Source organism: Nyctereutes procyonoides, unplaced genomic scaffold (genome assembly GCF_905146905.1).
Source record: "Nyctereutes procyonoides isolate TBG_1078 unplaced genomic scaffold, NYPRO_anot_genome, whole genome shotgun sequence".
Taxonomy (NCBI): domain Eukaryota; kingdom Metazoa; phylum Chordata; class Mammalia; order Carnivora; family Canidae; genus Nyctereutes; species Nyctereutes procyonoides.
The window spans coordinates 57,994,185-58,018,479 of NW_026575131.1; the positions used below are offsets into that span (position 1 = coordinate 57,994,185).

A 24,295-nucleotide genomic window follows, 5' to 3' on the forward strand; every position below is an offset into this window, starting at 1 on the left:
CCCTGGCCCCACCTCGGCTCGGGAAACAAAGTCCAGAGGCGGAGGGAGAAAGATGATACCCGGGCGGGGCGGAGGGCAGGCACCGTGCCCGCTGTGCCCGCTGCACACTGTCCCTCGGCCCGGGGCCTCCAGCCCCACGGAGCCAGAACTCACCGGAAGCCTCTTTCCAGCTGCGGTCAGGCTCCCCAGCACCCCAGTAACGGGGTGTCCCCACCCAGAGTCACACTGCAGGCCCTGCCGCAGCGCCCCCACCGCCTGGCTCAGCCCACCCTTTGGGGCTACTACCCCAGAGAGCTCCTTTCTGCTGCAGGCCTCGCCTGCGAGTCCCGGTCGGGGGGCTGTTCCGCCGGGCCTGGGTTCAGATCCCACCGAGCCCCTCTGAGCCTGTTCCCTCCTCTGAACGGGGATGTTACAGAGCTGGGAGGACCTCCCGGGCCACTTCCCAACGGGGACGTGACGAGGGCCAGAGAATGTCAGCAGGATGGCAATGCCCAGGCCCCACTGACCGATGGGGGCACCGAGGCTCGCCACGGCCGGGGGTGCGGGCCGGGCACTCTGCCGTCCTGCCTGATTCTGGTCGAAGTGCAGGGAACCCGTCAGGGCTGCAGGAGCCCAGCGACTCTGCAGGGTGGAGCCGTGGCCGGTGGTCAGTCTACACTGAACGGGGCTTGCACCCCATGCTCCGGGGCTCTGTCCTGATGGCCTCTTGGCTGACTGTGGGCCCCTCTGACCCTCGGTCTCTTCTTTCAGCAAATGGTAGGACTGGGATTTGAAGCGGCGTCTCTCCCCCGCCCCCCATCGTATGCACCTCACCCTGTTGCTTATATAGGGAAACTGAGGCCCCCAAAGGCCAGAGACTGGATCACCTGGTAGTGGGGACAACGTCCTGCCCCTGAACTGGGGCAGCCTCCCACTCAGGGTTCATAAGGCCTGCAGTATAGACGGGCGAGCTGAGGCCCCGCGGGGGCAGGTGGCAGCCACTGTGCACCTGCTGGGGGTGGGGGGGTGTCTCTGGGGCTGTGGGTCCAGCAGGGGGCAGCCTCGCAGCCAGAGGGCGGGGCGGGAGGGCAGGTCCTGCCCCCACCAGATGTGCCTTGTCCCCAGGTGCCGTCAGGCGGGCACAGGTGGGGGCTGCACGGACACCCACCCTCGGCCCAGGGGAGCCCCAGAGCGCGGGGCTGCGGACCCACGGGCTCCCCCGGGCCTCCTCCGACGGCCCCGCCGCCCTGGTGCCCCCCCCCCCAGGTGAAAGCCAAGGACGCCAGGGCCTGGGGCTGTTCACACTGTTTATTTGCTTCTCTGGGAAAGTCGAGAACATAAGGGCCTTGTCACACGTCAGAAGCGGAGGGGCACTTGAGCGGAGCCTCACAGCTCGAGGACTCGAGGAGGAAGAGGGGGTCCCACGGCCACGGCCCAGGGTCACCTCAGACACGGCCTCTCCCCCTGCCACTGAGGGGCAGAGCGGAGTTGGGACCCAGGCTGCGGCAGCGCTGGCCCCTGCACCTGCCCCGGCACCGGGCGGGAGGCCCCGGAGGGTGTGGGAGCGTGTGCACACGTGTGCCTCTGGGGGCGAGTGGCTGCGTCCAGGGAGCCGTGCGTGCACATCCGGGTGGCGGCCGCCCCCAGGAGCGGGACCCGCACCCCTCTCCCTCCCGGGCGGGGGGACAGGCTCACGTCGGGCGGGGCGGCGGATGGGGTCTCCCGCGGAGGAAGCCCCCGGCCCGGGCTGCGTGCGCCCCGCCGCTGCCAGAAACGTGCCAAGCCCAGTGGAGCTGGCAGTGGCCTGATCTCTGGGGTACGGTTGGAGGGACCCAGCACCCTGGTCCCAGCAGGTCCTGGGCAGTCCCCCAGGGTCCCCAAATTAGCACCAGGAGGAAGGAGGGCCCAGTGGGAGTCGGAGCTCAGGGCTAGAAGCGGCTCATGAGGCCCCGCCTTGTGCAAGGGGCGGCTCGCAGAGGCCACCGGCTGCAGGAGACAGGGCGGGGGTCTGAGACCCCTCCCGGGCGGGGCGGGGGGTACCCCGGGGCTCTCCCTTCCCGGGCTCCAGCATCCCCTGGCCACGGCCAGAGACGGCGTGGGGGGCGCGGCACGTCGGGCTGGGGGCGCCCAGAGGGGCCCTGCTCCCTCCCCAGACCTTGAGCCTGACCTCCGACCAAGACTCCCCCAAGGGGCACGGCCTCACCCCGAGTGTCCAGGATTCGGACGCTGGAGTTTGGCCGGGAACCCCCGTCCCAGGGGCTAAGCGGGGACAGAGCAGCCTCCCGGGGGCCCTCGGCTCCCCGGGTCCCTCTGCGGCAGGATGTCCCCTCAGGGACCTCAGTGGAGGTGGCAGGAAGGCACAGGCAGGAGGCCCAGAGGGTGGCTGGCCGGCCTGGGGCGGCCTCGAGGCCCCCGGCACCCCGGCCAGGACCGCCGTGGGTGACGGCCGCATCTGCGGAGCTGCCGTGACGTGGGGGGTGCCCTTCATTCCGGAAAAAGTGGGTCTGTCCATGTCTGTCTCCTACCAGGCGTAGGTGCACGGCTCAGTGGTTGGGGCGTCGGGGGTGGTGATGGGGCGGGGGACCCCTGTCCCTCTCTTTCCAATGAAAGAAAACTCAGAAGGAACATGTGACAACCGCGTGTCCTGGGGCCCGTGAGTGTGGGTGGAGGGTGGGCAGGCCGGGGCCGGGCTGGTGGGTGACTGGTGTGGAGGGTGGGGCCGGGGGCTGGGGACCGGGCGGCTCACATGATGGAGCAGCATTTACAGCGCTGCTTCTTCGTGTCGAGGTCCTGGGGGTCGCTGGCCGGGGCCTCGGGCCCCACCTGGTTCTCTTCCCTGGAGCCCGCGGTCGGGGGGGGCTCTGCGGCGCTGCCGTTGGGGGGCGCGGGCTCCTTGGGCTCCGCGGCATCCTCGATGACCACCAGCTCCGCCGTGATGGTGTCCTGCAGCCCCAGCACCTTCTGGCTCTCGGCCTCGTCCTCCACGTTCTGGTAACCCATGAAGATCATGGTGACGGGGGGCTCCTGGCCAGGCTGGATGCCCGGCGGCCCCGACGTGGCCTCTCCCGGCTGCGCCTGCACGCCCGTGATCTCCCGCCTGGACGGTGTGGTCTGCACGGGCTCCCTGGACGCCCCCCGGGTCTCTGCTGTCCCGGCCGTGGACCCTGCCTCGCTCAGCGTGACCTCGTCGGCCTTGTGGATGAGCTCGTCCACCTCGGAGGAGCTCAGCGGGTGGATCCCGTTCTCCGCGGTGCCGTCCACGGCGTGGACCACTGGCGGGGGCGGGGGGGAGAGAGAGAGAGGGAGTAAGCTGGCTCTCGGGGCGGGGGGGCCGCGCGAGGCCGTGGCCCACCCTCTAGGCTAAAGAGCAAGTGAGACAAAATCACACGTTATAAAACCAACCGACACTCAAAGCTCCCCGCGGGCATCTGTGCGCCCCGACAACCTGGCGCCGACGAGCATGTGCAGGTGCTCGTGGGAGTTAGTGGACGGGGACTGAGCTGTCCCGCCCTTCGTGGCCGTCCACATCCCCAGCGACAGGGTCCCGCGAGGCCACCTTGCCAAGTACGACGGCTTCTCCCGCGGCCAACACGGTGCCGTGCAGAGGGGGACCGAGCCGGACCGCGGGCCTGTCCCTCCCACGAGGGGTTTCTCGGGGAGCGCGACCTCTTCCTTCCTTGGGACCCCGTGGCCGGTCTTGGGTCGCCGTGTAGCTCCTATTCTCAAGGACAGTCGCCCACGGGCCGAGCCCGCCCTGCTGTGGCCTGGGTCGGCTTGCGCCATCCTCGCTCAAGTCTCAGGGGCTTATGACTTCATGACCACGGACTGTCTCTTGCAGCCAGATTCACTGAGAGGGGTGTTTATCAGTTTGGGGTCGGGGGAGAAGGGGGCTCCAGTCCCGGAACACAGGGCATAAGACATAAAATTGGTGACCTTGTTTACGACGGCCCGTGCGACCCCGGGCACGGCCACTTCCTGGAAACGCTCTACCCGCGTCTGGAAAGAAGGCACGTCGTGCCCTGGGAGGCGAGTGCGTGAGGAACCTGCTGCGTGGACCTTCCAAGCGTTCTGCGACCGCCCCGTCTGTCTGTCTGACCTGGCGTGTCCCGGGGCCGAGGGCTGGGGTGCAGCACCCACGGAGTCCAGGCCGCAGTCCCCAGCCCAGCAAACTCCCGGAGACACAGCTGCCTGGCTGCCTGCCGGGGGGACACACCCCGCACCCTCGGGACTCGCCACCTCCCGGCCAAGGGTCAGGGCTCTAGCACCTGGCTGCCGGCCAGGAGGAAAGTACTTTCCACTCTCAGTTTCCAGGCCCCTAGGGAGGGGCGTCCACGCCTCAAGGCCTCGCAGTGACTCGGGGCTGGAGGCCCGGAGGGTGCAGTGTCCCCTCAGAACCGAGCTATTTCCCACTGGCCCCTGCCCTAAGATAGGAATTGGGGCCCTCGGCCGCCATGGAAACGGGTCACCTTCCCATCGCTAAGCAACCAGAGTCCGGTCTGGCGGGTCCAGAATCCCCCAGGGCCGGGTCGGGCTGCGCCGAGAGGCGGAGGCGAGGACCTTCTGCAAACTCGGGCATTTCCTCTGCCCTTGGCCCCGTGAGGTCTTTCTCGTCCAGGAGACGAGGCAGCTGGGAGTGACCCAGGGTCACACAGCTGGTGAGAGCTGGAACGGGGGTTGGGGGGTTGCCCCCAGGTCTCCGTCCCCAAACCATGGGAGAGCCGGGCCGTGACCAGGTCCCCTTCGTGGCCTCCCGGATGTCACAGAGACCCCAGCAGCCTCTGAGAACACGAGGCTTCGGGAGCCAAAACCACGGTGAGGTATCATTCCACAACCACCAGGATGGCTACAGTAATAATAACGACCTAACGATGGACAACAAGTGTTGCTGAAGAAGCGGGGAGGCGGGGACCCTCACGCACGTCTGGAGGGAAGGAAAGATGGGGCAGTTGCTACAGGAAACACCATGGCAGTTCCTCAAAGGGTTAAACGCAGAAATCCCCATATGACTCAGAAATTCCATGCCTAGGTATCACCCAACAGAAACGAAAACATACGCCCATACAAACACTTGTACAGCATTCTAAAACTAAAAGGTGGGAACATCCCAGATCTTCGTCAACTGATGACCGGATAAACAAAATGTGATCCGTCTGAGCCATAGAATATTATTTGGCCATAAAATGTGAACGTGGACGGACCCTGAGCCCACGACGCTCAGGGAAGGAACCAGACACAGGAGGCCACGTAGTATGTGACTCCACGTGTGTGACACGTCCAGGACAGGCTCATCCATGGACTGGAAGGGGGTTAGTGGTTGCCGTGGTGGGGACAGGGGGTGATAGGGTTTCTGTTTGGGGAAGAAAAATGTTCTGGAATTAGTAAAAAAAAAAAAAAAAAAAAAAAAGCAACATGGTGAATAAACCAAAACCCATGGGCAGCCCGGGTGGCTCCGCAGTTTAGCGCCGCCTTCGGCCCAGGGTGTGACCCTGGAGATCCGGGATCGAGTCCCACGTGGGCTCCCGGCATGGGGCCTGCTTCTCCCTCTGCCTGTGTCTCTGCCTCTCTCTCTGTGTGTCTCTCATGAATAAATAAATCTATTTAAAAAATAAATAAATAAACCCAAACCCACTGCCCTCTATACTGAATTGTGCGCCTGTCCTGTCCCCTTCCGCTCCGCGCATCATCTTCTTGTAAAGGCAGCCCTTGTGCACTTGCTAACGGGCTCCGGAGCTGGGCACTATGATCTTCTATTGCGCTCGGGTGATCGGCTCCGTGGGTTCCACTGCATGAAGAAAGCCCATGTTTCCCTTGATTTTGATGATGCCTTTTTAATTCCTTCTTAAAACGTATTTTGTTTACTAAAGTGGGTTCTTGGGATCCCTGGGTGGCGCAGCGGTTTGGTGCCTGCCTTTGGCCCAGGGCGCAATCCTGGAGACCCGGGATCGAATCCCACGTCGGGCTCCCGGTGCATGGAGCCTGCTTCTCCCTCTGCCTGTGTCTCTGCCTCTCTCTCTCTCTCCGTGACTATCATAAATAAATAAATAAAAATTAAAAAAAAAATAAAAAAAATAAAGTGGGTTCTTCTCCTCCTCCTATCACCGTGGTAACTATTGCCCAGAAAATTTCCCCTCCCGGGGTTTGTTTATGTGCTACGATCGCAGGCCATGCCAAAAATGACCAAAGTTTAAATGCCAAAAGACTTATAAAATTGCTGTCTAAATCCTGACAGTGGGGGCGCCCGGGTGTCTCAGGCGGCGAAGCGTCTGCCTTCAGCTCAGGTCCCGACCTGCTTCTCCGTCTCCCTCTTCCTGTCACTCCCCCTGCTGGTGTGCGCAGGCTCGCGCGCTCTCTGCCTCTCTCTCTCTGTGTCTCTCGTCAAATAAAATCTTTGAAAACAATTTAAAAATAAATAAAGCAATAAATACTCATGGATAATGCGGTTTACATGAAACTTTTTCTTACCTAAAAACAAAAAAAAGAGTGAATTTTATGTATGCAAATTATAGAGAGAGAGACAGAGAGACAGACATGCTGGGGTTTTGACTAAGGTTGCCCTGTTCCTCTGCTCCTCCCAGGCGGGCTTCCTTGTGGGGGTCTCTCACACCCTGTTTCCCGACCAGCTGCTAGAAGGAACCCCCAAAACCAAACCAGGTCTCAGCACCGCGGCCCCTGCCCACCCTCCCCACACTCTGCAGCAGCCTCCCAGCCCCCGCCCGGTCCTCCAGCCCAGCACACTGCGTCCCGCCGCGGGGCCTTTGCACGTGCTGTAGCCGCTGTGAGACACACAGTTTCCTTCAACGGACAAGCACCCGCTCACGTCCTCTGAGGAGCCCCCCGGGCCCCTCCCCGCCCTGCTAGGCCCTCTCAGGGCGCCCTCTGCACCCCTGGGGGTTTGGTCACCTTTATTCGGAAGCCCAGGGATAGAGGCGAGTCCCACCCTCAGCCAAGCTCCAGGGCAGATTCCGGGAGCGAGGAGCGACGGGGCTGCGGGTCCACGCAGAACCGCCTCTACCCACCAGCGCCGTGGGCGGAGGGCCTGCCCCATGCTCGGTGCTGGTCAGGCTGCGGGTCGGGCTCTGGCCCGGGCTGGGGGGCGGGGGGGGCGGGGGCTGCATACCTTTGGTCTCGTCTTCGTAGACCTTGATGCCCTGAGGGAGCGGCTCCCGGGGGAGCAAGGTGGTGCTGGACAGCACCCGCGTCTCCCCCGTCACCTTGTCCTTCTCCACCGTGATCTCGACCGAGTACATGGCTGGCACGAGAGGCGCGGGTTACCCGAGGCCACCCGCCCACGTGCCCCCCGCCGGCTGCAGCCAAGCCAGGGAAGGGGAGCCGGCAGCGCAGAGCCAAGCAGTGGGGGCGCCCCCCAGCTCCGCCTCCTCCCACCGCTTGCCAGCGTCCGCCTGAGTCCCTTTGCTCGGCATTCGAGGCCCCGCGTGCACTCCCGCCCAGCGGCAGGGCCTCACACTGTTCCCATCTCCGCAGAGCCGCAGAGTGAGTCCGAGGGAGGCAGCGCCCAGGCCCGGGTCAGAGGGCCCCGTTCCCCGCGGGACCACCCAGCGCTCGGCGCTCTGCGACCCGCTCTCCACGCGCGTGTCCAGCCGGCGGCCCCTCATCCCTCCCGCTATGGAGAACGGAGAACGGACCGTCCTCCCCGAGTCGCTGACCCATCGGGACCGCAGCTCAGAGGCCAAGACCCCACCCCACCCCCTGGAAATCCCTCCCACGAGGAACACAGGGCACACTGGGTCCCCCCGCCCCTCCCGCAGTGACCCTGCCCCCTGCCCGCGCCCCGAGTCACCTCATCCGAGCCTCCCCCCTGCATCTACCCTGTAAGTGCCCTCCTGGGTCTTCCCACCCGTCGGGGCAGTTCCCTAGTCGTCCTCATCCCCCAGGGGTCCATCTGCAGAGCCCGTGGGTCCAGCCTTCGGAAGACCTGGAGCCCGCCCACGTGTCCCCCCCAGGACCAGCGCAGTCCTCTCGCCCTCCCCATCTCCCCCTCCATCTCCCCCTCCCCCCACTCCCCAGGACCTGCGCTGTCCCCCCTCGGCTCCCGCCCCCCCACCCTGTTCTCTCCACGGCCACCAGAGGGCTCCGATGAGCACCGAGTGGGGCACGTCCCCCCCCCTCGCCACCCTGCAGGGCTCCCCTCCTCCCTCGAGACCCTGCGCGCCTCGCCCTGTCACAGCCCCGAGCCCCCCTCCTCCCCCTCCCAGGTCTCCCGGTTACCCCTCCAACCAGCCAGGGCCCGGCCAGCCCAGGGCCTTTGCACGTCCCCTGCTCCCCACCTGAACCCCGTGCCCTGCTCCCCCGCTTCCTTTGGGTCCCTGCTCCAAACGGCCGTGAGCTTGGCCTCCCCCAGCCCTCCGACTAACCCTCCCCCCTCCAGCTCTGCACGCTGCCTTCTTTTCTCCATAACTTCCTTGCAGAGGGCGCAGTCCTTGTCAGGACGTCACCCCCCCCCACCCCGGGCTGTGGCCCTCATATGTCACACACAGCAGGTGCTCAACAAGCACTTGCCGCATGACCGACCATGACCGACCGAGTGTCGTCTGACTCCACGTCCCTGCACAGCCTGACGCCCTCAGCTCCAGGCGCGCGGTGGGGTGGGTTGTGCCTACGCGAGGTCGTCGGCTAAGGTCAGGGGGGCTGGTGCAGCTGGCACATGGGCCCCCCTTCTCTGGCTGATGCTACCCTCTGTCCCGAGCCTCCTGGCGCAAAGCTGCATGACCCCGTGGGAGGTCCCGGGCCTCCCCTGCCAGCCCCTTGCCGCCAAGATGCTCTCCGCCTCCCTCCGTGGTTCGTGCCGGCACAACTCACCCAGCACCCGCAGCAGCCGAGGGCCCTGCCGACCGTGATGACCTGTCACTGCCGTCGGGCTCTGTGCCCGGCCCCGGGCGCGCGGCCGGTTCGACCCCGCTGCTGCAGCGGGTGGACACCGAGGGCCTGGCCTGGCGGCAGAGCGGGGCCCTGAACCCCCACTTTGTGCAACACCCAGCACTAACCCAGGAGCACAGAGACGCCCCGGCCTGGTCGCCTCCAGGAACAGGGCGCTCACTCCCCGTCCTGCGGCGGCCTGAGGGTCTGCAGCGGGCGTGAGCGGGCGTGAGCGGGCTGTGTGCGCACGTGTGCACCCCCGCCGGGCCCCAGGAGTGAGCAGCGGGTTAGGCGGGGAGCCACGGGGGCCGGGTTAGAGCGCTGCCATGCGGGGGGCCCCCTTCTCGAGGAAGCTGGGCCAGCATGTGCCCGAGGTGCCAAAGCAGAGGGGGCGGCCAGGCCCCACCCCGGGGTCCGAGCCCGGACCACCCCCACGGCCACAGCTCCTGCCGAGGCCACGTGTGCGTGGGACGCAGCCCTGGCCTCTCCGGGCGCCCCAGGGCAGCAGCTGGACGCGGGGGGCGAGCTGGGGGCTGACCCACCTGCCTTCATCATGGTGGAGCCCTCGGTCGTCCTCACGGGGGTGTTGGACGCTCGTGTCTCTGTTCAGGAGGCGGAGGGTGAAGAGACAGAGATGGGGTCAGAGAGAGGAGGTCACACGGACGCCCGACGCCCCCCGGGCACCCGCAGAACACCCCACCCCCAGGCACCCCCGACACGCAGACACCCCCAGTACCGCAGCCACCCGGACACGCCCAGACCTCCCTGGCACACACACTGGCGCGGACACCCGCACCCCTGCCCCCCGCGTGCCCCGCCCCCAAACACACACCAGCCCCAGGCCGTGTCCATCTCTCAGCCCCAACGATTTTCACAAAAATCGCTCAGAGGCCCGCGTGAAATTTTTTTTTTTTAATTATTAACTTCTAACCCCACGGCAGGACACTGCCCGGCGTAACGGACGCGCGAGTCCGGCCAGACTCTGGGCTTCCCGTCCACGCTCTCCAGGCACGTGCGGAAGACGCGCTTCACGTCAGGTAGCTGTGATGCGCTCCGGAAGCTACGACACGCGCCGCGTGAACAGCCCACGCTGCCGAGGGCCCGCGAGCGCCCAGACGGGAATCGGGCGCAGGCTCCCGCTCCGCCCGGCGCCCACACCCCCGCGGGGGTCGAACAGCGCGGCCGCCCCGGGACGGCTGGGACCCCGGCTCCTCGGCCCCCGGACCCCAGCTGGGGACGCGAGAAGCGAGGTGCCCACCCGGGAGCTCCGGGGGGGGTGCAGGTGAGCAGGGGGGGACCCCGAGGGCCTCGGATCCCTCGCCTGCCGGAGGGAAGCCACGATGAGGGGCGCTGGGTGAGGCCCAGGCGCGGTTGCGTGAGAAAGGCCACGACCCTCATGACCCCAACAGCGGAGGGTGTGCAGGGACCCCCCCACCGGCCGCGAGCCTGTGCAGGCCCCCGCAGAAGCCTACCTTTGGGTGTGCCCACCGGGGCCTGCAAGAGAGGAGGGAGAGACCTGGTCAGTGAGGCCGGGCCTGGGCCACGCCGCCCTGGTCGGCCCCGAAGGCCAGTGAGAGCAAGACCAAGGCTATGGGAGGGGCAGCTGGGGGCTCGGACACGGAGCGGGGACGCGGGTCCTGCAGCGCCCTGGGGCCAACCCTCCCTAGGACGGAAGGGGCAGGACCCCTGACCCACCCCCCGGGGCCCTGAAGCCCAGAGCGCCGACCCTTGAGGGCGTGGGGACAGGTGCTCCCAACATCTCTGGGCCACAGCGCTTGTCTCCCATCGAATGGGGACCCTGCTCCCCCTGAAGGGGATACTGCGAGCAGGGGACGGGCGACGGCTGTGACCACGCAAGTAGGGTGACAGCAGGTGGGGATTTTGTCCACGGCTTCCTACGGGCAGGTCTCGTGTAGAGAGCACTTGTCGTCCCTCACGACATCCCAGCACGTGGGTGCTCTGGGGAGGCCCAGGGGGAGGGAGGCCCAGGGGGAGACTGAGGCCCAGGGGGGAGACTGAGGCCCAGGGGGGAGACTGAGGCCCAGGGGGAGACTGAGGCCCAGGGGGGAGACTGAGGCCCAGGGGGAGACTGAGGCCCAGGGGGGAGACTGAGGCCCAGGGGGGAGACTCAGTGAGGCCCAGGAGGAGCCTGAGTGAGGCCTGGGGGGAGATTGAGGCCCGGGGCGGGGGGAAACTGAGGCCCAGGAAGGCAAAGCAACTGTCCCAGGTCACACAACAGGGAGGCAGGAGGCTGTAATCCAAATGCAAGCCCCAGCTCTGAATTCTGTGCCACAGTGACCCTGAAGGGGGGTGTCTCAGCCTGCAGCCAGGAGGGGCGGGTGCCCGCAGGGGTGGGTGCCCTCAGGAGTGGGTGCCCGCCGGGGCGGCCGCCTGGGAGGGTCAGCACCCCCTCACCTGCTGAGAATCGACGAGCACCTCGGCCTTGTGGGCCTCGGCGGGGCTCGGGGCGGCGGGTGCGTCCCCGGCGGCGGGCAGCGGGCCCGCGTCCTCCAGCACCTCGATCTCCTTCTGCAGCCTGAGGGGGCACAAGAGGCCACCGCGCTTACCGGGCGCCCGCTCCGCTCCGGGCTCGAGACGCGAGCGCCGCACCCGCGAGGCGTCCTCCTTCCCTCCCGCAGCCGGGGAAACCGAGGCACGGAGCAGCGGCCCCGCCGGCCCGGCCTCCGCCCCCCTCGCTGGCTGCGGCTGACTTCTCCTGCTTTCCGACCAACTCTCCCGCGTCCCACTCAGATGTGCGCTTTTTGTTTTGTTTTGTTTTGTTTTGTTTTTACGGGAAGCCTCATCTCTCTGGGGAAACTGGAAAAACCATGTCCCCTTCCAAGTTCCAGGAGATAATGGTCCACACAATCCGGCGAGAACAAAACAAAAATTTTAAAGCCCGCCCCACGGGGTGGCCCTCAGGAGGCTTTGGGCCGTGGGCCTGTCAGGCCCCGGGGGTGAGGTGCCCCGGAGGAACTGAGCCTCCGCCGCCCACAGTGAGGGTCGGCCTGGAGGGCTTCCTGGAGGAGGCGTCCAGGCTGGGGCACCAAGCGGCGGCGGGCTGCCCTGGGAGGACGAGAGCCGAGGCCCCCGGAGCCCCTGGTCCAGCCCGGCGCCCGTCACCCGTCACCCCAGCCTGGTGCTGCCCGGCCTCCGCTCACAGGCGGGAAGGAAGCAGCCGGGGGCACCGCGACACCTGCCCCCCTTCTTCCAAACGCCTTGGGAAGACCCCGGCCTCCACGGGGAGCCTTGTGCGGGGCGCGTGCTGGGGCCGGGCAGGCCTCCCCCCAAGTGCACATGTGGAACTCTGGCCGCGGCTTCCGTCCCCGTGACCCCGCTGCCCTGGAGCCGAGCCTGGGCCTCTGCCTGCCCGGAAACTCCAGGCCTCTGTCCCCGCCGGGGGCCACTGTCCCCGCCCCCGCCTTCCTGCAGGCCCAGCGCCCGCATCTGCCCTGCGTCCGTGAGCCAGGGGACAGCACCCGCTGGGCTGGCGCCAGGGAGCCCCCGGGGAGGCGGCTGCCGGCACCTGCCCCCCCACCCCGTGCTTTGTGCACCTGCGGGGGGGGGGAGCTGGAAGGGGTCCTGCGGCGGCCTCTGCGCCCCAGCCCGCGGCCCTCCCTCCGCCGCGCCCGCCGCGCCCACCTGCAGATGGACTCCTCCAGCAGCCGCGCCTTCTGCTCGTCCTCCTGCATCTGCCTCCGCATGTCCTCACCGCCCTCCGACGCCGCCGACGGCGTCCCCTCCAGCAGCCAGCGCTCCCGCAGCGCCTTGGACTGCGGGGTGGGGGCCGGGTCAGAATGCGGCGGCCTTCCTGCTGCCGCCCCCCGGGCCCCGGCCCCCCCCCATCCCGCCGGGGTGCCCGCGGGACCTTCAGGTGCTGCAGCTGCCGTCGGTCGTCCTCCAGCTGCCGGCGCTTGTTCTCCACCTCGGCCTGCCGCCTCCGCTTCTCCTGCGCGGGATGGGGGCTCAGGGCTGCGCCCCCCACCCCGGGCTTGGCCCCGAAGACCCTGCTTTCCTGTGAATGGCACCCAGCTGGCCCGTTGGCCCCTGCCCCCCCAAAGAAGGGCAGGTTCTGCTCCCCCGCGTGATCTCCCACCCGCACAGAGCGGCCAGAGGAGCCGGGGCACGACGGTCCGCACTCGGAGGACCTCAGGGTCTCCCCGTTCTCACTTAGTGGGGAAGCACCAGCCGGCACTCGAGTCCCGGGGACCCTGCCACCCCCCCATTGGGGTCCCAAGGCCTGGGTCGGGAAGTGGGCCCCACCGCTGGGAACTCACTGCAATGGCCTGGAGCCGCTCCTGCTGAGACGTGGTCTCTGCCACCAGGACCCTGGGGGAGGGGACGCACAAGGTCAAGGAGGACCTCGTGGGTTCTCCCAACAAGCCCCCGCTGTCCCCCAGGACAGGGCCCCAAGGACGGGAGGGCGGGGAGGGCGGCGCTGAGCCTCAAAGGGCGCACGGGGTTCAGAAGAGCGAGTGCCCCCTCCCGGCCCAGACGCCGACACTGCCCAGGGCACCCCCGTTCGCCTCCCACCCACCATGTACAGCTTGTCCAGCCCCGGGTGGGGGGACACGCAGGAACACCCGCCGGCCTCGCCCTGCAGCCCTCGGGTTTGCAGCGTGCACCATCCACCCTGGGACGTCTGCTTCCCCGGGATTTCCCGGGAGCCCAAAGGCCCAGAGAGGCCGCGGAACCTCCCTCGTCCACGGCGTTTGCTCAAAGCCACTGAAGGGACAGAGCTTCCTGGGGGTGGGCAGGGGTGCGACCTCCAGGCCCCTGCCCCGCCCTCTGCTCCCCTGAACCCCCCACAGGGCAGGCTCCAAACCCCGGCCCTTCCCTCCCCGCTGTGTCCCGGTCCCCGGAAGCTGCACAGCCTGTGCTCAGGAAGCGTCTGCAGCAGTGAGGCTGGAGGACGTGCTCCTGCTTCCCGGGGCCTGGACACAGATGAGGCCTTCGGGGTCCGGGCTCCCGGCTCCCTGCGTAAGTCCTAGTGACCCGGGGCCAGGCGCGGGGGGGGGGGGCTGGGGGGCACACGCGGGTTCTGGGCACAGGAACCCAGTCCCCAGAGTCCCCCCACCCAGCCCTCAGCCTGCGTCAGGACCAGGAGCCACCTTGCACCCCCCGGGGCCCTGAGTGTCCACCTGCACAAACAGCTGGGACAGCCCCCCCCCCACGGTGATTCAGAAAGGAAACAGGCCCAAGGCCCACACCGAGCCTCGCCCCTTCCCCAGCCCCAGGCCACCCTCCTGGCCTCCAGCCCCACCACCCGCTCCACTAGGCTGTTTCCTGGCCTCGCTGAGACCCGTGAAATCATCGGGCTCTCACGCCCCGGCCAGGTGACCCCACCCAGCTCTTGGCTTCCTGGAGGGCGGCACCTGCCTTCTGTGTCCCCCCCGGGGAGCCGGCAGCACCAGCCACACCCTCTGCGGCTTCCCTCTCTCCCTCCTCAGGGAGGCTGGCTCCAGCTGGGTGGAGTTCGGGACAGGCTCGATCCAGCAACCGAGCGCGGAGGCCCTTCCTGAAGGGCCCGATCCGCCACATTTCTGCGTTGGTGACGCCCCGAGCTCCCCACACGGGCCCACCCTCCACTTTTCGCAGGCCGCACGTCTCCCATCCCAGGCCTCGACCACGGCCTGCTACCTCCCTGGCTCCTGACCACCACTCCCCGCCCCCCAACCAGAGGCAGCTTCCCAAGGCGAGAATCAGAAGCCCTCGGTCTCCTGCTCTCATGGCTCCCTGGCTCCCATCACCCCCTTTTTGCCTTTTTTTTTCTTTTTAAAGATTTTATTTATTCATGAGACACACAGAAAGAGAGAGGCAGAGACACAGGCAGAGGGGGAAGCAGGCTCCCTGCAGGGAGCCCGATGCTGGACTGGATCCTGGGACCCGGGGTCATGCCCTGGGCAGAGGGCAGACGCTGAGTCCCCCCCCCCCGGGGTGTCCCCCCATCACCCCTTGGGAGAAACCCAGGCCTGTGCCCGCCGCCCTGACCCCCTCTGCCGCCAGCACCTCCGGGCTGCGCTTGGGCACCCGGCTCACTCCCTGCCGGCGCCCTGGCCTTACTGTTCCCCGCCTGCTAATGCCCTTCCCAGAGAGGGCGAGTAGGGCGAGTCACTTGTGCCCAGTGCACGGCGGGGACCAGGGCCACAGGCACGGCCCAGGCCCCCCGCAGGCCCCCCGCGGCCCAGGCAGGTGTCGCGGGGAGACACCCCCACGGCCCGGCCTGCAGGGTGGAGGGACCAGCCGCCCCGTGGGGTGGGGGTCGGGTGGCCAGTCGGCGGGCACCGGGCAGCTCCGTGGCCGGCCAGCGGGCGGCAGACAACAAGGCGGCCAGTGTCCCCGGGCGGCGGGTCCTGCCGCCACCAGGTCAGGGGAAGGTCAGGCGCGGAGGGCACGGCCCAGGGGCTGCACCCCCCTCCCCGCCCCCCTCCGCGGGCCCCGGCGCCGACGCTCCCGCCCCAGGCGCCACCCCCCCTGGTGGGGCCCGCGGGAGGCGGTCGCCCTGGCAACCGCGCCGTCCCCATGGCAACGCGGAGGCCGGCAGGCGGGGGGGTTGGGCCGCCGAGCATCTCCCGCCCCCGCCCCCGCCCCCGCCGGCGCTGGGGGGTAAGGGGCTCCCCGCCGCGGGCTCCAGGGCCGCCGAGAGGCTGGGGCGCAGGGGGGCGCCCGGGGTCACGGGGAGGGCCTTGTAGCCCCGAAGGTTCTGGGCCTGCCCTGCTGCCGGCGGACGAGTCAAGCCCAGAGAACGCTCAGCATCGTCCGAAAAATAAACCGAAGTAGGACCAGAGGCCTCCGGGGACGGGGACGGCCGGGGCGGGAGAACACGGGCCCGGTCCCCCCCCCCCCGCGGCTCCGTCCTGCATTCCAGGGCGGGGAAACTGAGGCTGGGACACCTGCTGGGCCTGCTCGCCCCGCGGGAGGGGGTTCGGGCCTGCTGGGGAGGAACCGCAGCTGCTAAGGGAGACGGGGCGCCCTGGGTGCTCAGGGCGCACAGCACGGGGGCTCCCCGCGGGTGGGCGGGTCGTGCGTGGGCGCCGGACTCGCTCCGGGGTGGGGGTGGGGCTCGGGGAGAGGAGCAGAGGCCAGAGGCGCCCGCTGAGTTCTGGCTGAAAGGCCTGGGTCGGGCTTGGAGAGGTGCCCCCCCCCTCCCGGGGTGACCCAGGGCGCAGCCACCCTCCGGGCTCCCCTGGCTCTGCTGGGCGTGGGTGACCCCTCGGGGCTGCGGGTGTTGGGGCCCACCCTCCTCCGGGAGGCCCACCTCCCCCCGTGCTCAGGCTCCGGGCCTCGCCTGATTATTTTTACAGAGCGCCTGGAGCCAATTCTGGGCTCGAGCCCCGGTGTGGGCGGCTCAGGACTCGCGAGGGCGTGGGCTGCGAGCGCGTGAGATAATCCTGGCTTCGGAGATGAGCTAATGAGGCCCAAGCCCCGACGAGCCCTGCGCAGGCCCCGGCCCTGGGAGGCACTCGGGGTTTGAAGGCACCAGAGAGGTTATGCAACCCGCCCAAGGTCACCCAGCGGGCAGGGCAGCGGGCGTGGGGTGCACAGGATGGAGGGGTCCTGGCCCGGCAGGCAGGCGTGGAGCCCAGAGCCCAGCAGCATTCCCGCGCTCGCTAAACGGAAACAGCTGCCCGTCGCCCTGGTCTTGGGGGCAGAGAAGGGGAGCAGAGTCCCCCGGGGGGGCTTCCTCGGGTGGGGGGTCCCTTGCTCCCTGCCGGGCCTCTGCCAGCCGTCAGCCCCCCAACCTCCCCGCTCCAAGCCCTCCACGCCCGCCCATCACCCCCCGGGAAGCCGCAGCCTCCCCGCACTCACCCCTCTCCTTCCACCTGCTCCCTGCCTCCCCCTGTGCGCCTTCCTCCACCTCCAAGCTCAAGGGCAGCTGCCTCTTCCAGGAAGCCTTCCTGACCTTCTCCCCTCGCCAGGGAGAGTTCTCTTCCTCTGGGACCCTGAGCACTCAGCACAGGTCCCTGGGGAGGCAAACAGCATGAGGCATGCATGGGCTTTCTAGAATGTTCTAGGCAGAGGCTCCACCAAGATGGGAGCAGGCCGCAGAGCCAGAGGAGCAAATTGCTGGCTAGTAACCTGGGGGGGGGGGCGGGCATGGATCCTGCCCTGGGCCCTCACAACCAGAGGGCAGTGGGGCGTGAACCCACAGGCCTTCTCCGCCAGCTGCAAAGAGCAGCCCCACAGGCCAAGGGCCCTCCCGCCCCCACTCCCCGCCAGCATTCGGGGCGGCCCACCCACCGCAGGACCTTTGCACTCGCTGGGTCCTCTGGCTGCTGTGCGCCCCCCTGGGCCTCACCGACTCCCTCAGGCCCTCCGTCATTGTCACCTCCCCGAAGAGGTCTCCAACCCCCTCCAACCCCCTCCCAGGCTCACTTACTTTCTCCCTTATTTCCCCACAAGGACAGCGTCTCTGTCCTTAACACGGCCCTAGAGGGATTCAATAAGCGTTTGCTGGACCGAGGAGTCAGTTCAGGTCCCCACCCAGGGATTCCCTCCCCTGTCACTTTCCTGCCACCCCTGTGGGCCACTTGTCCTACAACCACTTCCTTTTGTTGCTTGTTTTTGTTTTTTAAGAATTTTATTCATGGGAGAGAGGCAGAGACACAGGCAGAGGGAGAAGCAGGCTCCATGCAGGGAGCCCGACGGGGGACTCGATCCCGGGACCCGGGGGTCACGCCCTGGGTGGAAGGCAGATGCTCACCCTGAGCCACCCGGGCGTCCCTGTTTCTGAAAAAACTCACTGTCACATGTCACATTTATTTAAAACAGGGCACAGGCTCCCCACACCCGTCAGAGGACAAGGGACAGGCCCCAAGCACCTCACCCCAGACGTGACTACACGGGGCACCTGGGGGCTCAGCGGTTTGAGCGTCTGCCTTAGGCCCAGGCCGTGACCCTGGGGTCCCGGGATCGAGTCCCGCGTCGGGCTCCCTGCATGGAGCCTGCGTCTCCCTCTGCCTGTGTCTCTGCTCCTCTCTCTGTGTCTCTCGTGAATGAATAAATAAGATCTTTAAAATTCTTTTTAATTCAAAAATTAATTTAAAGGGGGATCCCTCGGTGGCGCAGCGGTTTGGCGCCTGCCTTTGGCCCAGGGCGCGATCCTGGAGACCCGGGATCGAATCCCACGTCAGGCTCCCGGTGCATGGAGCCTGCTTCTCCCTCTGCCTGTGTCTCTGCCTCTCTCTCTCTCTCTGTGACTATCATAAATAAATAAAAAATTTAAAAAAAAAAAAATTAATTTAAAGAACGGCTACATTTAACGTATGAGACGACCCCGGCGTCCATGACAGATGAACATGAAAGTTCAGGGAGGTCCGTCCACACGTGCACACATCCCTCGGCCACGGACTGGGGCTCAGGGAATGTTCTGGAACTAGGCAGAGGTGACGGCTGTACGGCCGTGCGACGCACCGAATGACGTGCTTGCATCAGGTGGGTCGAGCGCCGTGTGAGCTGCACGTCAACCAAGGCCGCAAGAGCACACGTCCGTTCGCGCGGCAGGAGCGCAGACCGTCTCGCCAGGGCCGCCCCACGGGGCATCGTGAGCTCCCGCTCGCCCTGCCCTGGACGCTCCCGGGCCGAAGGGCCCGCGCACACCCTACGGGCAGTGGCTCTTGCTCTGCGCCAGAGGGTCCCCGAAGCTCCCGGCCAGGGCCCTGCCCCGAAAGCCCCACCCTGCTGCCCCCAACGCAGCCCTGCGCCCACCCACCACCACCCTCTCGTCCACCCCGAGGCGCCCACCCACTGACTCCTGTCTCCCCACTGCACGCCCGGCTGGGGCTCCCCTCCTGGTTCCCCGCCCGATCCAGACGGTCCGGGTGACCGGCTCGGGGGTCCTTGAGCCCCGTGAGTGTGATGTCACAGCCCTGCGATCCCACCCCGCACTCCGACCCTCTGTCCCTCCGTCCAGGGCCTGCGCCATCTCCCCCCACCTGTGGGCAGCCCTGAGCACCACGGAAGTGCTCGCCTCCGACCCGGCCACCGAGACGCGGGGTCCCCCCCGCAGCCCTGGCCCTTCTCCCCAGGCCGCCCCCTCGGTGGCTGTCCCCACTGAGCCCCCACCTGCTCCTCGGCTTCCAGAGCCTGTTTCTTAGGCCTGGTCACAGCCTCACCCCTGTCCCGCTTGGACGCCCTCCCGGGCTGCCCGTGGCGCCGCAGCTGGGCATGCAGGCTGGCAGGACCCGGCCAGAGCCCAAACCCGAGAGAGCTCCCTTCCCCCGCCCTGGTGACAGGCCGGTCCCCCCGCCGGGCATGCCCTCTGCCTGCCTAGCCCTCTACGTGTGGATTAGAGGGACAGCGCAAGGCTGACAAGGGCTCCATCTCGCCCCCATCACACGGTGACCTGAGCGGAGCCAAGAGTCGGCCGCTTACCTGCCGGAAGCAGGCGCCCCAAGGCACGACCCTCCTAGGAAAGGTCGGCGACGGGATGGACGGGGAACCCCTGCCCACAGCGCGGGGAAGACCCTCCTTCAGGCCCGACCCTACACAAGGCTCGCGGGGTCAGCAAACAGCGTTAAGGGAACAGATGGGTTCCCCGAACGCGGAAGGACGGACGGAAACAGGGCCCCAGACCCGGACAAGGGTGAACGTGAGCCCATCTCGCAGCATCAGGACCGACCCTCGACCCCAGACCTCGTCCCCATGCGGCTGGGGCAGCGCTCCTGCCCGTGGCGCTCCAGGGCTCAGGCCGTACCGCACCCCCCGTCCTCCAGGGTATCCCCCCGGGGCGCTGGGCGGGCTCCCGTCCCTGTTCAGCCCCGCTCAACGTCCCACGGAGCGGGGGTCAGGACGCCGCCTCTCCATGCCCCAAATGGAGCAGACACAGAGGGGTGCCCGGGGGTGGGGTGGGGAGGCTCAAGGCAGGTGCTTCTAGCGCCCAAGGCCACCTTCCATGTGGCTGAGGACAAAACCAGGGTGAAAGGCCAATGTCAGGATACCCCCTCCCCGGACCACAGCCCGGGACACAGGAAGGGGACACAGGAAGGTGCAAAGGCCCCCATCCCCCGACCCTGGCCGCTGAAGGACCCAGGAGCTCCGTGGCCCCGGGTGTGGCACTGTCACCTCTCGTGCCTCGGTTTCCCCACCTCGCAGGGCTGCTGTAAAGATCCAGCAAGTCCACAGAGACAAAGCACTCAGAACAGGGCTGGGCACACAGCAGGTGCCCACTAAACGTTAACCACCTTGCCGTGCTCCTGCCACCACCTCCACCGTAGTCTGTTCCTTCCCTTCAAGTCCACTCGCAGGTCCAGTGAGCCCCCCTCCCCCGCGGAACCGCCACGTGGTCACCAAGACTGAGAAGCAGAAGGCGCTCCCACAAACCTCCGAGTAAAAACGTCAGAAAATAGATACAACGAGAATAAAAGCTTGTTATTAGGTTCGATCATCGGGGCACGCTGCTGCCTGTCAACCGGCTCCGCGCTTGTTCCGCGGGGGCACTAGAGGGTGGAGGGACGTTGAGGACCCATCGTGCCCCAGCGGAGAACGTCCAGGCCTGACGTGGGTCGGAAGGGAGCTGGGAAGGGTCCTGGGAAGGGTCGTGCTCTCCGGGCCGGCCCCAAGGCCTAGCCCTGCCCTCAGCCAGGCCGGCGCTCAGGGGGGCGTCGGGGGGCGGCCGCTCGGGGATCGGGGGGCAGCCTCGGAGCCGAGCTGGCCTTCGCGCACCCGCCAGCGCCGGAGGCTCCCAGCGCAGCAGCCCCTCAAATCCCCCACAGCGAAGATTCCCACCCAGCCTCCGAGGTGCTCCCGGGACGGTCATCCTGCCCCCGGCCTCCCTGGGGGTCCCTCCACAATTTGTGTTAAACCCTCAAATTCTTAAGTGAACAAAAACGAATCTTCGATCCTTAAATTAACACAACGTTGTGAAATTCCTAAACGTGTTCTTAAAAGCAACTCGCCGGCAGCAGCCAGAGCCGCAGGCATCTCCTTCCTGCGGCTCTGACGGCAGCATCCACGAACGAGCAACGAGCGGGCGGGTCCTCGTGGACCCCACTGACACCTGCGATCCCGGGAACGGACCCAGATGGAGCCACTCCCCACCCATCGTGCCCCCGGGCGCACCCACCGAGGGAGGCTTTCGCTCACGGCCATTCAGGCCCCCGAACGCCAAGTCCTGGCCCCACGTCTGCACCCAGAGAAACCAGCGAACCCCCCGAGTGGGACCCACGGCATCATATCTGACCCACGACCACAAGGCACAGGGGCAGCCAGCACCCAGGCCCCTCCTTGTGCTGTGTGACTCCCTCTCTGGGCCTCACTGTCACCGCTGAGGGTGAGAGGGACCGCAGGAAACAGGAGTCCAACCAGAACACCCCCTCGCTCCTCCGCTCTGCGCGGACGTCCCCGTTGTCTGTCACCCGCAGCCCCTGGGACACCCCCTCCCCACAGCCACACTGCGCTCAGGGTCTGCTGTCGGGAGGCCCAGAGCCCCCCCCTTGGGCCTGGGGAGCAGAGCAGATAAACAAGTCGGGGAGCCCAGTGCAGACACATCCGGGCCCTGGCTCCCCTGAGCCCCTGGCTGGGCTCCCGGGGCCGGGTGGGGGAGCAGGCTGGGCCTTTGTCTGGGTTTTCAAAAGCAGAGGACATCGGGTGTCGCCTTCCTGGGGAGGGCGGGAGGCGGCGGCCCCCACCCAGCTGAGGGTGTGGCGGGTCACGGGTGAATCCCCGGAGGGGAGTTGTCGGCTCAGAAAACACACCCAGTGGGAAGGGCAGGGGGAGCCGCCGGGTGGGCCGGGTGGACCTCCGCGTCCAGGGTGGAGACCGGGCCCGAAGCGAGGCTCGGCAGGCCTCGGCACCCGCGGGGGGCGGGGGGGGGGCTGCTAGCACCCCACACACGGCTTCCCGCCTCCTGGCCCTGTCAACACCCCCCCAACCTGCCAGGGCCCACCTGTGGGAGTGGGGCCTGGGGGTTGCCCTGACGCCCGGGGGACAGGCGACTCTGATGGGACCGGGCACGCTCACCCCGAACTGCACGTGCAAGACCCCCTGCCGCCCAGCGGCCCCTCACCGGAGCCCCAGGGCCCCAGGCTGCCCAGGCCACTCGCAGGCTAGGCCGGCCAGGCTCCCGGCTACCCCATTTGGGGGCCCATCTTGGGGACGCGCGCTCCTTGCGGGGGGGATCAGACCCAGGCTGGCCTGCTGGAAAGCACCTGGACCTCGGCGCTCGCACATCCGGAGGCGCAGGCTGCGGGGACGCCCCCTCCCGCCCGCGGGGCCCGGGCACTGCCGGGGGCGCAGGGCCCTCGGGGGCGGCAGGCAGCGGGCGCAGCGAGGACTGGGCGCCCGGGGCGCGGGGAGCTGCAGGCCGGCGCGGCCTGGGGAGGGTCGCTCCATCCCCGCGCTGCGAGCCCACAGGTGGCGCAGGGTCCCGGCGAGCGGGGCGGGGCGCGGGGGGCGCGGGGGCGCGGGGCGCGGGGGGCGCGGGGCGCGGGGCGCGGGGGGCGCGGGGCGCGCGGGGGGCGCGGGGCGCGGGGCGCGGGGCGCGGGGCGCGGGGCGCGGGGGGCGCGGGGGCGCGCGGGGGGCGCGGGGCGCGGGGGGCGCGGGGGGCGCGGGGCGCGGGGGGCGCGGGGGGCGCGGGGCGCGGGCGGGCGCGGCCTCCCCCTCCCCAGGCGCCCCCCGCGTCCCCGTTAGTCCGTGGGCCGCCGGGTCCCCGGCCTCGCCCTCCGCCCGCCCGCGCGCGCCTACTCACTCCATTTCCCCGCCGCGGTCCGGGAGGGTCGGCGATGCTGGGGGCGCGGCGGGGCAGGGCGGGGCGGGCCGGGGCCGGGCCGGGGCCGGGGCCGGGGCCGGGGGGCCGGGGCGGGGGCGCTAGGGCCTGGCGGCCGGGGCTGCGCGGCGCGGGGGCGGCGGCACCGGCACCGGCTCGGGCATCGCCCCGCGCGCGGCTGTTTATTGTCCGGGCGGCGGCGGGCGCGGGGGGTGGGCTGGGCGCGCGCGTCTCCGCCACCGCCGCCGCCGCCGCGCCCCTGCGCTCGCTCCCCGCGCGCTCCCCGCCGCCTCCCGGAGCCGCGGCCCCGCGCCCGCCCCCTGCCGGCCGCCCGCCGCCCGCCAGCGCCCGGTCCCGGCCCCCGCCCAGCCCCTGCCCGAGGGCGCGCCGGGGACGCCGGTGCTCAGCCCGCAGGTGGGAGCCCCCCGGGCCCGTCCGACCCAGAGCGCCCGCGCCAAGGTCTGGGGGCGACCCTGAGCCGGACCCTTGGACGGGCACCGCGGAGCCCGAGACACAGCAGGGGCCGAGAGGGCACAGTTTGCAGGGGAGGGACCAGCCCGCTTGACTGTTCCGAAGGCCCCCTCCGCGGCCGGGACGCCGAAGCCGAAGCGGGGAGGCCTGGGGCTGAGAAGGGACCCCCCAGCCCCGGGACAGGGTGGAGGCTGGACCCCGCGGACAGGCAGGTGGATTCCGGGCGCATCGTGCAAGGGGAGCCAGCAGGATTGCCACGAGGGAGGTGGGGTGAGGGGTGCTGGGGTCCCGCTGCCCCCCGGGGCGCCCCCACCCCCCCGGAAGGACAGGGTTGGAGGGATGACAAGGGTGACGCTGGGCGGGCAGCTGGACACCACCACGTTGGGGTTCAGCGTGAGGCCCAGCCCGGGAGGCCCGGCAAGACGAGGCGGGAGCCCGCACGGTCAGCCGCCCGAGGCCGCTAGATGCCCGCTGTTGGCTCCTTACATTTTGTCTTGAGTCCTGCGTGCTGCCAGTGTCACCAGGTGGACCCCACGGGCTGGGAGGGGGGCAGGACCTGCCCCCACCACCATGCAGGCCACAGCCCCCACCTCCCGGGTTCTGATGACCACAGCAGCCCCCGGCGGCCCTGAACATATGTGGGGCCTGGAGTGGGGGGTACTCTTCCCTCCACTCCGCACGTGGGTCTGCACATGGAGGGAAATACCGCGAATGAGCTCGGAGCCGGGAGGGCGTCCGCCTGAGCTCCTCTAGTGCGAAAGCAGTGAGGCCCCGAGAAGTGTCGGGCGCTGGGCGGAGGGCCGCGCGGGCTGCTCGGGGGACGCGGGGCTGCGCCTTACCCGCCCCCCCCCCTGCACCCCGCGGCCTGCACCTCCTGCGCGGCGGGAGGGTTAAAGGACTGAATGTGCACCCGGCTTGGAACGGTGCCCGCACACGCTAGCTCAGGGGTTGGCACTTCTGTAGAGGCCGGAGAGTAAACGTCTTCAGCACTGCAGGCCCAACGGTTGTGCAAGGACTCAGCTGGGCCGTCGTGGCGCACACGCAGCCAGAGGCAGCACCCGCGTGCACCCGCGTGGCCGTGCACGACCAAACTTCGCTCCCAAAACACGTGCTGGGCCAGATGCAACCCCGCGAGGTGTGCGGCACATGTGCACCCGAGTGGCTTCCCGCCGCCCCTCCCCCTCCTCGTCCCTCAGCCCAGGGCTCCTGGAGCACCTGCCGGGCACCTGGCCTGTTGGGTGCGGGGACGGGGCGTTCTCGGTCTG

General features: G+C 68.5%; 1 protein-coding gene across 2 annotated transcripts; it reads right to left on the reverse strand.

Moving 5' to 3' along the window:
• Positions 1-1,272: 1,272 nt before the first annotated feature.
• On the reverse strand, positions 1,273-22,632 carry PALM (paralemmin). Of its 2 annotated transcripts, XM_055343957.1 has the most exons (9): positions 22,542-22,632; positions 13,131-13,182; positions 12,722-12,802; positions 12,496-12,626; positions 11,269-11,389; positions 10,326-10,347; positions 9,396-9,455; positions 7,097-7,228; positions 1,273-3,251 (listed from the first exon to the last, which is right to left on the reverse strand). In XM_055343957.1, the coding sequence occupies exons 1-9, from the start codon at positions 22,544-22,546 to the stop codon at positions 2,722-2,724; spliced, it is 1,134 nt and encodes a 377-aa protein (XP_055199932.1). In that variant the 5' UTR covers positions 22,547-22,632; the 3' UTR covers positions 1,273-2,721. The 2 variants fall into 2 exon arrangements, with proteins under 2 accessions (XP_055199932.1, XP_055199933.1); XM_055343958.1 differs by lacking the exon at positions 7,097-7,228.
• Between the last annotated feature and the right edge of the window lie 1,663 nt (positions 22,633-24,295).

Bases quoted from the DNA above. Each gene is read 5' to 3' on its own strand.
- PALM (XM_055343957.1), bottom strand. The intron at 12,803-13,130 runs GTGAGTTCCCAG...CATCCCGCGCAG, and splicing joins AGCGGCTCCAGGCCATTGCA to GAGAAGCGGAGGCGGCAGGC. The intron at 9,456-10,325 runs GTAGGCTTCTGC...CCTCCTGAACAG, and splicing joins CCCGGTGGGCACACCCAAAG to AGACACGAGCGTCCAACACC.